Source organism: Symphalangus syndactylus, chromosome 20 (genome assembly GCF_028878055.3).
Source record: "Symphalangus syndactylus isolate Jambi chromosome 20, NHGRI_mSymSyn1-v2.1_pri, whole genome shotgun sequence".
In the NCBI taxonomy this organism is placed as follows: Eukaryota; Metazoa; Chordata; class Mammalia; order Primates; family Hylobatidae; genus Symphalangus; species Symphalangus syndactylus.
The window spans coordinates 63,195,268-63,208,430 of NC_072442.2; the positions used below are offsets into that span (position 1 = coordinate 63,195,268).

Consider the following 13,163-nt stretch of genomic DNA (forward strand, 5'->3'; position numbering starts at 1 on the left):
CGCAGAGGAGACACCTGATCCGGTGGGAGACGGCCAGGGGAGCGCGCGCGGATTGGCTGGAGCCGACGGGGGTCGGCTGGGCGCGGTGCGGACTGGGAGACCGCAGTCCCGGGGAGCGCACCGGCAGTTCTCGCCTGGCCCAGGCGCGGGGTCCAAGGTGGTGGTGCTAGGAGCCGCGACGCAGTGATAGCGGCCGTGGAGGGGCCCCCGACCGAGCTGGAGGCTGGCGGTAGCCTGGAGGTGAGACCCCGCTGCGTTCACAGAGCTGGCGGCAGCGGCGCCTGCATCCTCCGGCAAGCGAGGAGTGGAGCAGAGCTCATATGCCTATGGGGAGAGGCCTGGGGAACCTCAGGAGGATGTAGGCGCCGGGTGCGCATGGCTGGGCCTTCTTGCTCTCCGTCGGCTTCTTGGTCTCGGCGTGCCCCATCCGCGGCCCTGTCCCGCTACTGTTGCCTGTTCCAGTTCCCTCCTGTGGGTACCGCTAACGGCATCTTCCCGAGGCCCAGAATCCACCGTCAGGCATAAATTGATTATTCCTCGCCCAAATCTGTGTCAGGTATATTTGTGTATGTAACCAAACCTGGTTTCTGCATCCCACGAGTGACCCCGCTGGGGAGACTAGACTAAGCTACAGGAGTGAACTGTATGGTTCAGATATGTTCTACTACTCAGTCTAAAATATCAGGACTGTTAAGAGTTAAGACAAGGGAGGGATTTAGGTGGGCTGGTCTCTTTGTAAGGGTCTACATTCCTTTTAGGAGCAGCTTCTGTTGTGACCAAGCGAGTTACAGAGAAACGCCACACGTTGAGACAAATTAGAGTCCTTATTAGCCGGCGACCGAGAGGCAGCTAGCGCCCCAAATTCTCTCGTCCCCGAGGAAGGGGCTAGTTTTGTTTTTATACCGTGGTCTAAATAGGGGAGGGGGGATTTTAGCTGAAGCAATTTTTACAGAAGCAGAACTAGCAAAAAGTTAAAAAATTAATTGATTACGAATGCAGTTACAAAAAATAAACAGTTCCAGTTGCACGGGCTTAAACTATCACAAAGAGATAAATGCAGGGGTTTTGCTTGCCATCCACCAAGCGCGTCCCCAGGAGCTGCTGGTGCAGCTTGCCTCAATATCTTATCAGTAGGTGCATTCCTGGACGTGCTTTGAGTCAGTTTACACTAGTTATGCCTTAAGGGAGGGAGGTGAAAGGGGGCTGCAAGTGAAGAAACTAAAATGGAGTCTGTCCGGCTCTCTCTCTGCTAGGAGAGAGTCACTCAGGTTAAAACAAAGTAGGGAATCACACTTCAAAAGTCATTTCTTTTGGGAAGCCTTCCCGGATTGCCACCGCAGCGCTTTTAGCATCTAAGTCATAGGCTCTTACTACCTTGTTTCCTGTGTGTCTTCCTCTAGGCATAGACTCTTTGTTTAGCTTCACCTAATGCATGCCCATGAATGTGAATTAAAAAGGATTGACATGGTTAAAAGATACTAAGAACTGGGCATGAAATAGCGGCATTTCTTAAGTTAAAAAATAGTGGCCCCTTGGCCAGCTTTGAGTGTAGACACATTTTCTTGGCTCATGCTGTTTGTTTTTATTTGAATTAATTGCCAACTTCCTTTTTTTCTTGAGACAGAGTCTCGCTCTGTCACCAGACTGTAGTGCAGTGGTGCGATCTCGGCTCACTGCAACCTCCGCCTCCCGGGTTCAAGCGATTCTCCTGCCTCAGCCTCCCGAGTAGCTGGGGTTACAGGCGCCTGCCACCACGCCCGGCTAATTTTTGTATTTTTAGTAGAGACAAGGTTTCACCATGTTGGCCAGGTGGTCTGGATCTCCTGATCACGTGTCCAGCCGCTTTGGCCTCCCAAAGTGCTGGGATTACAGGCGTGAGCAACCGTGCCTGGCCTTTTTTTTTTTTTTTTTGAATCAATTATGCCTACTTAATGAAGCCTCCATTAAAACCCCAAAGGATGGAGTTTGGAGAGCTTCCAGATAGCTGAACACATAGAGGTTCCTGCACAATGGTGTGCCCAGAGAGGGCATGGAAGCTCTGTTCCCCCTCCCACTTGCCTTGCCTTATGCATCTCTTCATCTGTATCCTTTGTAATATCCTTTAGAATAAATTGATAAATATAATTACATGTTTCCCTGAGTTCAGTGGCAGAGTTTGCCACTCTAGCAAATAATTTAACCCAATAAGGGAGCTTGGGATCCCTGATTTATAGCTGGTTGGTCAGAAGCACAGGTAAAACAACCTGGGACTTGTGATTGGCATCAGAAGTGTGGTGCAGTCTGGTGAATTGAGTCCTCAACCTGTGGGATCTGATGCCATCTCCAGGTAGATAGTGTCCGAATTGAACTGAATTAGAGAACACCTAGCTGATGTTGCTGCAGAATTTATTGCTTGCTTGGTGTGTGTGGGAAAACCCCAAAATATTTGGTCAGAGGGCATGGTGGCTCTGTAACCGCCCAGTGCCTAGACAGCCAATTTATCAAGACGGGAATTTATCAAGAAAGGGGAATTGCAATGGAGGAAGAGTAATTCAGGCAGAGTCGGCTATGCGGGAGATGGGAGTTTTATTATTAAACAGTCTCCCGGAGCATTTGTGGATCAGAGTTTTTGAGGATAATTTGGCGTATGGGCTCGGAAAGTGGGAAGTGCTGATTGGTCGGGTTAAAGATGAAATCATAGAGGGGTGGAGTGAGTTCTACTTGCTGACTTATGTTCCTGGGTGGGATTGCAGAACTGGCTGATCCAGATTATTGATCTGGGTGGTGTCATTTGCTGCATTGGAAGGCAGGGTCTGCAGAATATCTCAAGCACTGATCTTAGGTTTTGCAACAGTGATGTTATTCCCAGGAGCAATTTGGGGAGGTTCAAACTCTTGCAGCCACAGGCTGTATGGCCCCTAAATCGTAATTTCTAATCTTGTAGCTAATTTGTTAGTCCTACAAAGGCAGACTGGTCCCCAGGCAAGAAGGGGTTTTTCAGGAAAGGGCTATTATCAATTTTGTTTCAGAGTTTAATCTATAAACTAAATTCCTTCCCAGGGCTAGTTTGACCTATGCCTTTGTTCATACCAGGAATGAACAAAGACAGTTGAGACGTTAGAAGGAAGATGGGGTTAGTTAGGTCTGTTCTCTTTCACTGTCATAATTTCCTCAATTATAATTTTGCAAAGGCAGTTTCAGCTCTTGCCTGTAATCCCAGCGATTCAGGAGGCTGAGGCAGGAGGACGGTTTGAGGCCAGGAGTTCAAGGCTGCAATGAGCTATGATGGCACCACTGCACTCCAGCCTGGGTGACAGCAAGACCCCCATCCCTAAAACGAAAAACAATTAAAATAAACATTTGGTTACAGAAATCTTCTGTGTTGATTGATTATGGTGTAAGGGCAGAGGGAAAACTTTTTTTGTTGTTGTTAGACCATTATTTTACAATGTCCTCTTAATTCCTAAGTGTTCATTTTAATTCACTTCTTCATTGGCTATATCTCATTGCAATAATTATTTTCAAAAAGGGCTTATAACTGTCATACTCCCTAAGTTTTTACATAACTGGAAATGTTTGCCTATTGCTTTTAATGCAAGAGAACACTTTGCTGGGTAAAAAAATTATCGGCTCACACTTTGTTTCTCCTTGGAATTATATAGGCATTACTAATTCTGGTGTGGAGTATAACTGTGGGAAAGGGCAAAGTCAACCTGAAATTCTGTCTTGCACATTACTTCCTTTTCTGCCTAGATGCCCATTTGCTCATTTATTCCTGAAATTTAATTACTTCACCAGGACATGTCTCAGTTTTGACTGTTCTGTCTACTTTTTATGAGCTACAGTTTACCTTTCCAATAGATTTAAGTGCTTATTTCAGCAACACTTTCTTCTGTTACATATTGAATTTTTTTTTATGTTTGCTTTTTTTTTTTTTTTTTTTTGAGACGGAGTTTTGCTCTTGTTGCCCAGGCTGAAGTGCAATGGCACGATCTCGGCTCACCACAACCTCCACCTCCCAGGTTCAAGCGATTCTCCTGCCTCAGCCTCCCAAGTAGCTGGGACTACAGGCATGCGCCACCATGCCCAGCTAATTTTGTATTTTTAGTAGACACACGATTTCTCCATGTTGGTCAGGCTGGTCTCGAACTCCCGACCTCTGGTAATCTGCCTGCCTCGGCCTCCCAAAGTGCTGGGATTACAGGCGTGAGCCACTGCGCCCGGCCTATGTTTGCTCTTTTCTTTAGAAACACTAATTATATGTATTTGATTATCTTTCTTTAGTTACTGGTTTTATCTATAATCACATTTGTATTCATTTCATTTTTTTATTATTTCTCCAGGCCTCATTGTGACCTTGTAGTGCTTATTTTTGTTGTTCCTTATGTGAATTTCATCTACATAATGCTTTTCATTTGCCTTTCCATTTCTTTTCTCAGCGTCGTCAAGTCACTTCTCACTTCTTTTTATTGTTTTCTAATCTAATTTGTTTTTGGCAAGGCATGGTGGCTCATGTCTGTAATCTCAGCACTTTGGGAGGCTGAAGGATCGCTTGAGGCCGGGAGTTTGAGACCAGCCTGGGCAACATAGCAAGACCTTTTCTCTACAAAAAAATTATTTAAACTAGCTGGGTATGGTGGTGTGCCTATGGTGTCAGGCTGAAGTGGGAGGATTGCTTGAGCCCAGGAGTTTGAGGTTGCAGTGAGCTATGATTGCACAGCTGCACTCCAGCCTGGGTGACAGAATGAGAGTGTGTATGAAAAAAACAAAACAAGCTGGGCACAGTAGCTCACGCCTGTAATCCTAGCACTTTGGGAGGCTGAGGCAGGAAGATCCCTTGAGGCCAGGAGTTCCAGAACACCCTGGACAACATGGCAAGCCCCATCTCTACAAAAACTTAGCCATGTGTGCTGCAGCATGCCTGTAATCCCAGCTACTTGGGAGGCTGAGGTGGGAGAATCATCTCAGCCTGGGAGGTCAAGGCTGCAGTGAACCATGATTACACCACTGGACTCCAGCCTGGGTGACAGAGTGAGACCCTGTCTCAAAAAAAAAAAAAAAAAAAAGTAAAAAAAAAATGGCCTGGCACAGTGGCTCACACCTATAACCCCAGCACTTTGGGAGGCCAAGGTGGGAGGATCACTTGAAGCCAGGAGTTCAAGACCAGCCTGGGCAGTATACTGAGGCCCCATTGCTATTATTTTTTCCTTTTTCTTTTCTTTTCTTTTTTTTTTGGCTGCGTGACTCAAATTTTTTTTTAAATTAAAAATGTCAAATTTTTGGCTGGGTGCAGCGGCTCACGCCTGTAATCCCAGCATTTTGGGAGGCCGAGGCAGGCGGATCACAAGGTCAGGAGATCGAGATCATCCTGGCTAACGCGGTGAAACCCCGTCTCTAATAAAAATACAAAAAATTAGCTGGGCATACTGGCGGGCGCCTGTAGTCCCAGCTACTTGGGAGGCTGAGGCAGGAGAATGGCGTGAACCCGGGAGGCGGAGCTTGCAGTGAGCCGAGATCGCGCCATTGCACTCCAGCCTGGGCAACAGAGCGAGACTCCATCTCAAAAAAAAAAAAAAAAAGTCAAAATTTTAAATGCGTAATCTGTTTTAAACCCTTATATCTCTTCTTTAGGCTTTTATTTAAAGAATTATTTTGTCTAAAATTTCTTTGAGATAATGGAGAACTCTCTACTGAATGTTTCCTATTAATTTCTTTGTATTCCTCATGGATATATGTTTCTAATCTATTACTCATGTTCCTTTCTTTCCTTTATTCTTCCTTGAAAATGTATATTTTTTTATTTTAAGCATACATCCCACAAATTTATCTTAACAATTACTACTCAATAATGAATGAAGCAGGCTCTTTATTAAAAAGTACTATGGGAACAAGCAAAGGAAATTGAGCCCAGGCACTTCAAAGCCTTCATACAGTTTTGCTGCCACAAACACCTCATCAAATCTAGAGGTATACCTTCCTTCAGCTTTTGGCTTTCAAGAGTTCAGTATGACACAATAAAAGCCCTTCAGATCACAAGTTTTTTGTGAAAAAAAAAAAAAGGGCAGCCTTTAATCTACTATCTTTTAAATAGTAATCTGCTTGTGAATTTTGAAATATATATATATATATATATATATATATATCTCAAACCAAAAGAAAAAAAAACACTAAACACTTTAAGGGAAGATTATGACAAAGCCAATTCTTTCCAATAATAAAGGTCAGGGATTTGATAATATGGACACCCAAAAGCAGTAAGCCCACTGTCTTTCAGTTGCAGGAGAGGGTATGGTATTTAAATGAAATCCAAGGCCAGGTGCAGTGCCTCACACCTGCAATCCCAGCACTTTGGGAGTCCAAGGCAGGATTGCCTGAGCCCAGGAGGGTGAGACCAGCCTGGGCAACATGATGAGACCATATCTCTAAAAAAAAAAAAAAAGAAAAAAAAAAAGGAAATCCAGCCTGGATATGGAGGTTTTTTCTATGGACACATTACTTAATATTTAAAGGGTAAATATTAATAGTAATAATAACAGCAGCTGACACATAGTGCTTTCTGTATGCAAAGCACTGTTCTAAATGTTTTATATATATTTATATATATTTGATTCTCATAACAACTCTATGAGGTAAATACTATTATTATCTCCATTTGGAGATACTCCTCCATGAGGAAGCTAGGGCACTGAGAGCTCCAGTGATTTGCCTGAGGTCTCCCCATCATTAAGTGGTGGAGCCAGGTTTCAAACTCACGCAGTTTGCCCTTCAGTCCATGGTGTTAATCACTGTGCCATGTTGCTGCTCATTCACTCCAAGAAGATTAATGACTAGAGTCCCTATCAGCAGGACCAAAATAAAATGACTCTCCCAAGGAGCTCAGAAATGTGTTTTTGTGACTGACTGATATGGTTTGGCTCTGTGTCCCCACCCAAATCTCATCTTGAGTTGTACTTCTATAATTCCCATATGTTGTGGGAGGGACCTGGTGGGAGATAATTTGAATCATGGGGGTGGTTTCCCCATACTGTTTTCGTGGTAGTGAATAAGTCTCATGAGATCTGATGGTTTTATCATTGGTTTCCGCTTTTGCATCTTCCTCATTTTCTCTTGCCGCCACCATGTAAGAAGTGCCTTTTGCCTCCTGCCATAATTCTGAGACCTCTCAAACCATGTGGAACTGTAAGTCCAATTAAACCTCTTTTTCTTCCCAGTCTTGGGTATGTCTTCATCAGCAGCGTGAAAACAGACTAATACAGTAAATTGGTACCCAGGGTGCTGCTGAAAAGATACCCAAAATGTGGAAGCAGTTTTGGAGCTGGGTAACAGGCAAAGGTCGGAACAGTCTGGGGGGCTCAGAAGAAGACAGGAAAATGTGGGAAAGTTTGGAACTTCCTAGAGACTTGTTGAGTGGCTTTGACCAAAAGCCTGACAGCATTATGGACAATAAGGTCTAGGCTGAGGTGGTCTCAGATGGAGATGAGGAACTTGTCGGGAACTGGAGCAGAGGTGACTCTTGTTATGTTTTAGCAAAGACACTGGTGGCATTTTGCCACTGCCCTAGAGATTTGTGGAACTTTGAACTTGAGAGAGATGATTTAGGGTATCTGGTGGAAGAAATTTCTAAGCAGCAAAACATTCAAGATGTGACTTGGCTCCTGTTAAAGGGATTCAGTTTTATGAGGGAAGTAGAGCATAAAAGTTCAGAAAATTTGCAGCCTGACAATGTGATAGAAAAGAAAAATCCATTTTCCGAGGAGAAATCAATCAGGCTGCAGAAATTTGCATAAGTAACAAGAAGCTGAATGTTAATCCCCAAGACAATGGGGAAAATGTCTCCAGGGGCTGTCAGAAGTCTTCACAGCAGCCCCTCCCATCACAGGCCTGGAGGCCTAGGAGAAAATGGTTTTGTGGACCAGGCCCAGGGTCCCCATGCTGTGTCCAGCCTAGGGACTTGGTGCGCTGCATCCCAGCCGCTCCAGCCATGGCTGAAAGGGGCCAGTGTAGATAGAGCTCAAGCTGTGGCTTCAGAGGGTGCAAGCCCCAAGCCTTGGCACTTTCCACATGGTGTTGAGTCTTTAGGTACACAGAAGTCAAGAATTGAGGTTTGGGAACTTCCACCTAGATTTCAGAAGATGTATGGAAACGCTTGGATGCCCAGCCAGAAGTTTGCTGCAGGGGCAGGGATCTCATGGAGAACCTCTGCTACGGCACTGCAGAAGGGAAATGTGGGGTCAAAGCTGCCATATAGAGTCCCTACTCGGGCACCTTCTAGTGGAGCTGTGAGAAGAGGGACAATGACCTCCAGACCCCAGAATGGTAGATCCACCTACAGCATGCACCGTACGCCTGGAAAAGCCGCAGACACTCAACGCCAGCCCGTGAAAGTAGCCATGAGGGAGGCTGTGCCCTACAAAGCCACAGGGGTGGAGTTGCCCAAGACCATTGGAACCCACCTCTTGCATCAGCATGACCTGGATGTGAGACCTGGAGTCAAAGGAGATCATTTTGGAGGTTTAAAATTTGATTGCCTTGCTGGATTTCAGACTTGCATGGGCCCTGTAACCCCTTTGTTTTGGCCAATTTCTCCCATTTGGAACAGCTGTATTTACCCAGCAATACCTGTACCCCCATTATATCTAGGAAGTAACTAGCTTGCTTTTGATTTTACAGGCTCATAGGAGGAAGAGACTTGCCTTGTTTCTGATGAGACTTTGAACTGTGGACTTTTGGGTTAATGCTGAAATGAGTTAAGACTTAGGGGGACTGTTGGGAAGGCATGATTGGTTTTGAAATGTGAGGACATAAGATTTGGAGGGGCCAGGGGCAGAATGATATGGTTTGGCTCTGTGTCCCCACTCAAATCTCATCTTGAATTGTACTCCCATAAATCCCACATTTTGTGGGAGGGACATGTTGGGAGATAATTTGAATCATGGGGGCAGTTCCCCCCTACTATTCTCATGGTCGTGAATAAGTCTCATGAGATCTGATGGTTTTATCAGGGGTTTCTGCTTTTGCATCTTCCTCATTTTCTCCTGCCACCGCCATGTAAGATGTGCCTTTCACCTCCCACCATGATTCTGAGGCCTTCCCAGCCATGTGGAACTGTAAGTCCAACTAAACCTCTTTTTCTCTCCAGTCTCAGGTATGTCTTTATCAGCAGCATGAAAACGGACTAATCCACTGGGGAAGGTCAGGGATTTGATAACATGGACCCTCAAAAGCAATAAGCTCATCTATCTTGTAATTTCAGAAGAAATCAAATTGCCACACAAAAGGAGGCAATTCCATCAGAATATCAGAAAGAAAAATGTGAGGTCTGAGAAAAAGAGAATTGATTTCTATTGAAATGACAGCCATTCTGAGGCAAAGTACAGATTTGCTTAACTATCATGGTATATAGGGAGGAAAGAGCAGTATGCTGGTTATTAATTTATTGCCTCTCCAGATCCACCCATCTTTGTTTGCTTTTGTTACAAAGCTGGATTCTGTAAACATTTCTTCTTTGCCAGTTGGTACAAGATTTAGACTTTGTCAACAGAGGATGCTGGAGGGACAATGCATGGCCATAGGAAGAGAAACTAACTTCTCTTCCTGGTACTGGTGTGCTGTTCTATTTTTATTTATTTTAATTATTTACTGATGTGGCTGGTAGCAGATCAACTTGTGGGAGGCCTGGTGGCACTTACCCTAGTGGGCTGCTTCCTGTGAACCAGTTCAGGCCCAGCCACATGATCCAGCAAGTTCCTCCCCCATCCAACAGGCCACTTCCTGTGGACCAACTCCAGGTTGCCTTCCTCCCCCAGTGAATTAATTCACCACCCTTTAGGCCACTCCCACAGCCCAGCTCCAGCCTGCAGCCTGGCAGGTTTCTTCACCAACAGGGTATGTGGTAGCACAGGTTCCTGTGATAGCCACAGTGTCTCTAGTGAAGGCCACATCTCAGCTTTGGCAGGGAAAGGTCTTCTGAGTTCTTTGTTCCTCCCTCTTAGACTGCCCAGTATAATGAAGTGGTGATATTTGTATTTTAGGAATTATAGAATGATCTACTTATCATTTCAGATTCTGAAGACAGGAATAAGATGAAGGAATGGAAATCAAAGATGGAAATTTCTGAAGAAAAGAAGTCAACAAGGGCTGCTTCCGAAAAACTCCAAAGACAGATCACCCAGGAATGTGAGTTAGTTGAAACCAGCAATTCTGAGGACAGATTATTGAAGCACTGGGTACGCACTTTAAAGGATGCAGTGAGACATCTCCCTTCCCAAGAGAGCGGTATCAGGGAAATGCATATTATCCCCAAGAAAGCCATTGTGGGAGAGATTGGCCATGAATGTAATGAAGGAGAAAAAATACTTTCTGCAGGAGAAAGCTCCCATAGATATGAGGTTAGTGGCCAAAACTTCAAACAGAAGTCAGGATTAACTGAACATCAGAAAATTCATAATATAAATAAGACCTATGAATGTAAGGAATGTGGAAAAACCTTCAACAGGAGTTCAAACCTGATCATACATCAGAGAATTCATACAGGAAATAAACCATATGTGTATAATGAATGTGGGAAAGACTCTAATCAAAGTTCAAATCTTATTATACATCAGAGAATTCATACAGGAAAGAAACCTTATATGTGTCATGAATGTGGAAAAGACTTCAATCAGAGCTCCAATCTGGTGAGACATAAGCAAATTCACAGTGGTGGGAATCCTTATGAGTGCAAAGAGCGTGGGAAGGCTTTTAAGGGAAGCTCAAACCTTGTCCTGCACCGGAGAATCCACAGTAAGGGGAAGCCATATTTATGCAATAAATGTGGGAAGGCTTTCAGTCAAAGCACAGATCTTATTATACATCACAGAATTCACACTGGAAAGAAACCCTATGAATGTTATGACTGTGGACAGATGTTCAGTCAAAGTTCACACTTTGTCACACATCAGAGAATTCACACTGGAGAGAAACCCCTCAAATGTAATGAATGTGAAAAAGCCTTCAGGCAGCATTCTCACCTTACTGAACACCAGAGACTCCACAGTGGAGAGAAACCCTATGAATGTCACAAATGTGGGAAGACCTTCAGTGGGCGCACAGCTTTTCTTAAACATCAGAGATTGCATGCTGGAGAGAAACTTGAAGAATGTGAGAAAACCTTCAGCCAGGATGAGGAGCTTAGGGAAGAGCAGAGAACTCACGAGGAAGAGAAGGTTTATTGGTGTAATCAGTGTGGTAGGAATTTCCAGGGCAGCTCAGACCTCATCAGACATCAGGTAACTCATACAGGAGAGAAACCATATAAATGTAAAGAATGTGGGAAAATTTTTAATCAGAGCTCAGACCTTCTGAGACATCATAGAATTCACAGTGGAGAAAAACCTTGTGTATGTAGCAAATGTGGGAAATCTTTTAGGGGCAGCTCAGATCTCATTAGACACCGTCGTGTTCATACTGGAGAGAAACCCTATGAATGTAGTGAATGTGGGAAAGCCTTTAGCCAGAGGTCACACCTTGCTACACACCAGAAAATCCATACTGGAGAGAAGCCCTATCAGTGCAATGAATGTGGGAAAGCCTTCAGGCAGCGTTCCCTCCTTATTCAACATCGGAGAATTCATAGTGGTGAGAAACCCTATGAATGTAAGCAATGTGGGAAACTCTTCATTTGGCACACAGCTTTCCTCAGACATCAGAGCCTGCATGCTGGAGGGAAACTCGAATGTGAGAAAACCTTCAGCCAGGATGAGGAGCTTAGGGAAGAGCAGAGAACTCACGAGGACGAGAAAGTTTATTGGTGTAATCAGTGTGGTAGGACCTTCCAGGGCAGCTCAGACCTCACCAGACATCAGGTAACTCATACAGGAGAGAAACCATATGAATGTAAAGAATGTGGGAAAACTTTTAATCAGAGCTCAGACCTTCTGAGACATCATAGAATTCACAGTGGAGAAAAACCTTGTGTATGTAGCAAATGTGGGAAATCTTTTAGGGGCAGCTCAGATCTCATTAGACACCGTCGTGTTCATACTGGAGAGAAACCCTATGAATGTAGTGAATGTGGGAAAGCCTTTAGCCAGAGGTCACACCTTGCTACACACCAGAAAATCCATACTGGAGAGAAGCCCTATCAGTGCAATGAATGTGGGAAAGCCTTCAGGCAGCGTTCCCTCCTTATTCAACATCGGAGAATTCATAGTGGTGAGAAACCCTATGAATGTAAGCAATGTGGGAAACTCTTCATTTGGCACGCGGCTTTCCTCAGACATCAGAGCCTACATGCTGGAGGGAAACTTGAATGTGAGAAAACCTTCAGCCAGGATGAGGAGCTTAGGGAAGAGCAGAGAACTCAAGAGGAAGAGAAAGTTTATTGGTGTAATCAGTGTGGTAGGACCTTCCAGGGCAGCTCAGACCTCATCAGACATCAGGTAACTCATACAGGAGAGAAACCATATGAATGTAAAGAATGTGGGAAAACTTTCAATCAGAGCTCAGACCTTGTAAGACATCATAGAATTCACAGTGGAGAAAAACCTTATGTATGCAACAAATGCAGGAAATCTTTTAGGAGTAGCTCAGATCTTATTAAACACCATCGTGTTCATACTGGAGAGAAACCTCATGAATGTAGTGAATGTGGGAAAGTCTTTAGCCAGAGGTCACACCTTGCTACACACCAGAAAATCCATACTGGAGAGAAGCCCTATCAGTGCAACGAATGTGAGAAAGCCTTCAGGCAGCGTTCCCTCCTTATTCAACATCGGAGAATTCATAGTAGTGAGAAACCCTATGAATGTAAGGAATGTGGGAAACTCTTCATTTGGCACACAGCTTTCCTCAGACATCAGAGCCTGCATGCTGGAGGGAAACTTGAATGTGAGAAAACCTTCAGCCAGGATGAGGAGCCTAGGGGAGAGCAGAGAACTCACCAGGAAGAGAAAGCTTATTGGTGTAATCAGTGTGGTAGGAATTTCCAGGGCAGCTTAGACTTCATCAGACATCAGGTAACTCATACAGGAGAGAAACCATATGAATGTAAAGAATGTGGGAAAACTTTCAATCAGAGCTCAGACCTTCTGAGACATCATAGAATTCACAGTGGAGAAAAACCTTATGTATGCAACAAATGTGGGAAATCTTTTAGGGGCAGCTCAGATCTTATTAGACACCATCGTGTTCACACTGGAGAGAAA

General features: G+C 44.4%; 1 protein-coding gene across 1 annotated transcript; it reads left to right on the top strand.

Annotated features, from left to right (window-relative positions):
- Positions 1-12,503, top strand: ZNF594 (zinc finger protein 594). Its single transcript, XM_055255775.2, is given in 3 exon segments — positions 1-240; positions 10,042-12,449; positions 12,452-12,503. Coding segments are annotated over 2 exon segments (2,421 nt in total). The 5' UTR covers positions 1-240; positions 10,042-10,061; the 3' UTR covers positions 12,485-12,503.
- Positions 12,504-13,163: the final 660 nt, after the last annotated feature.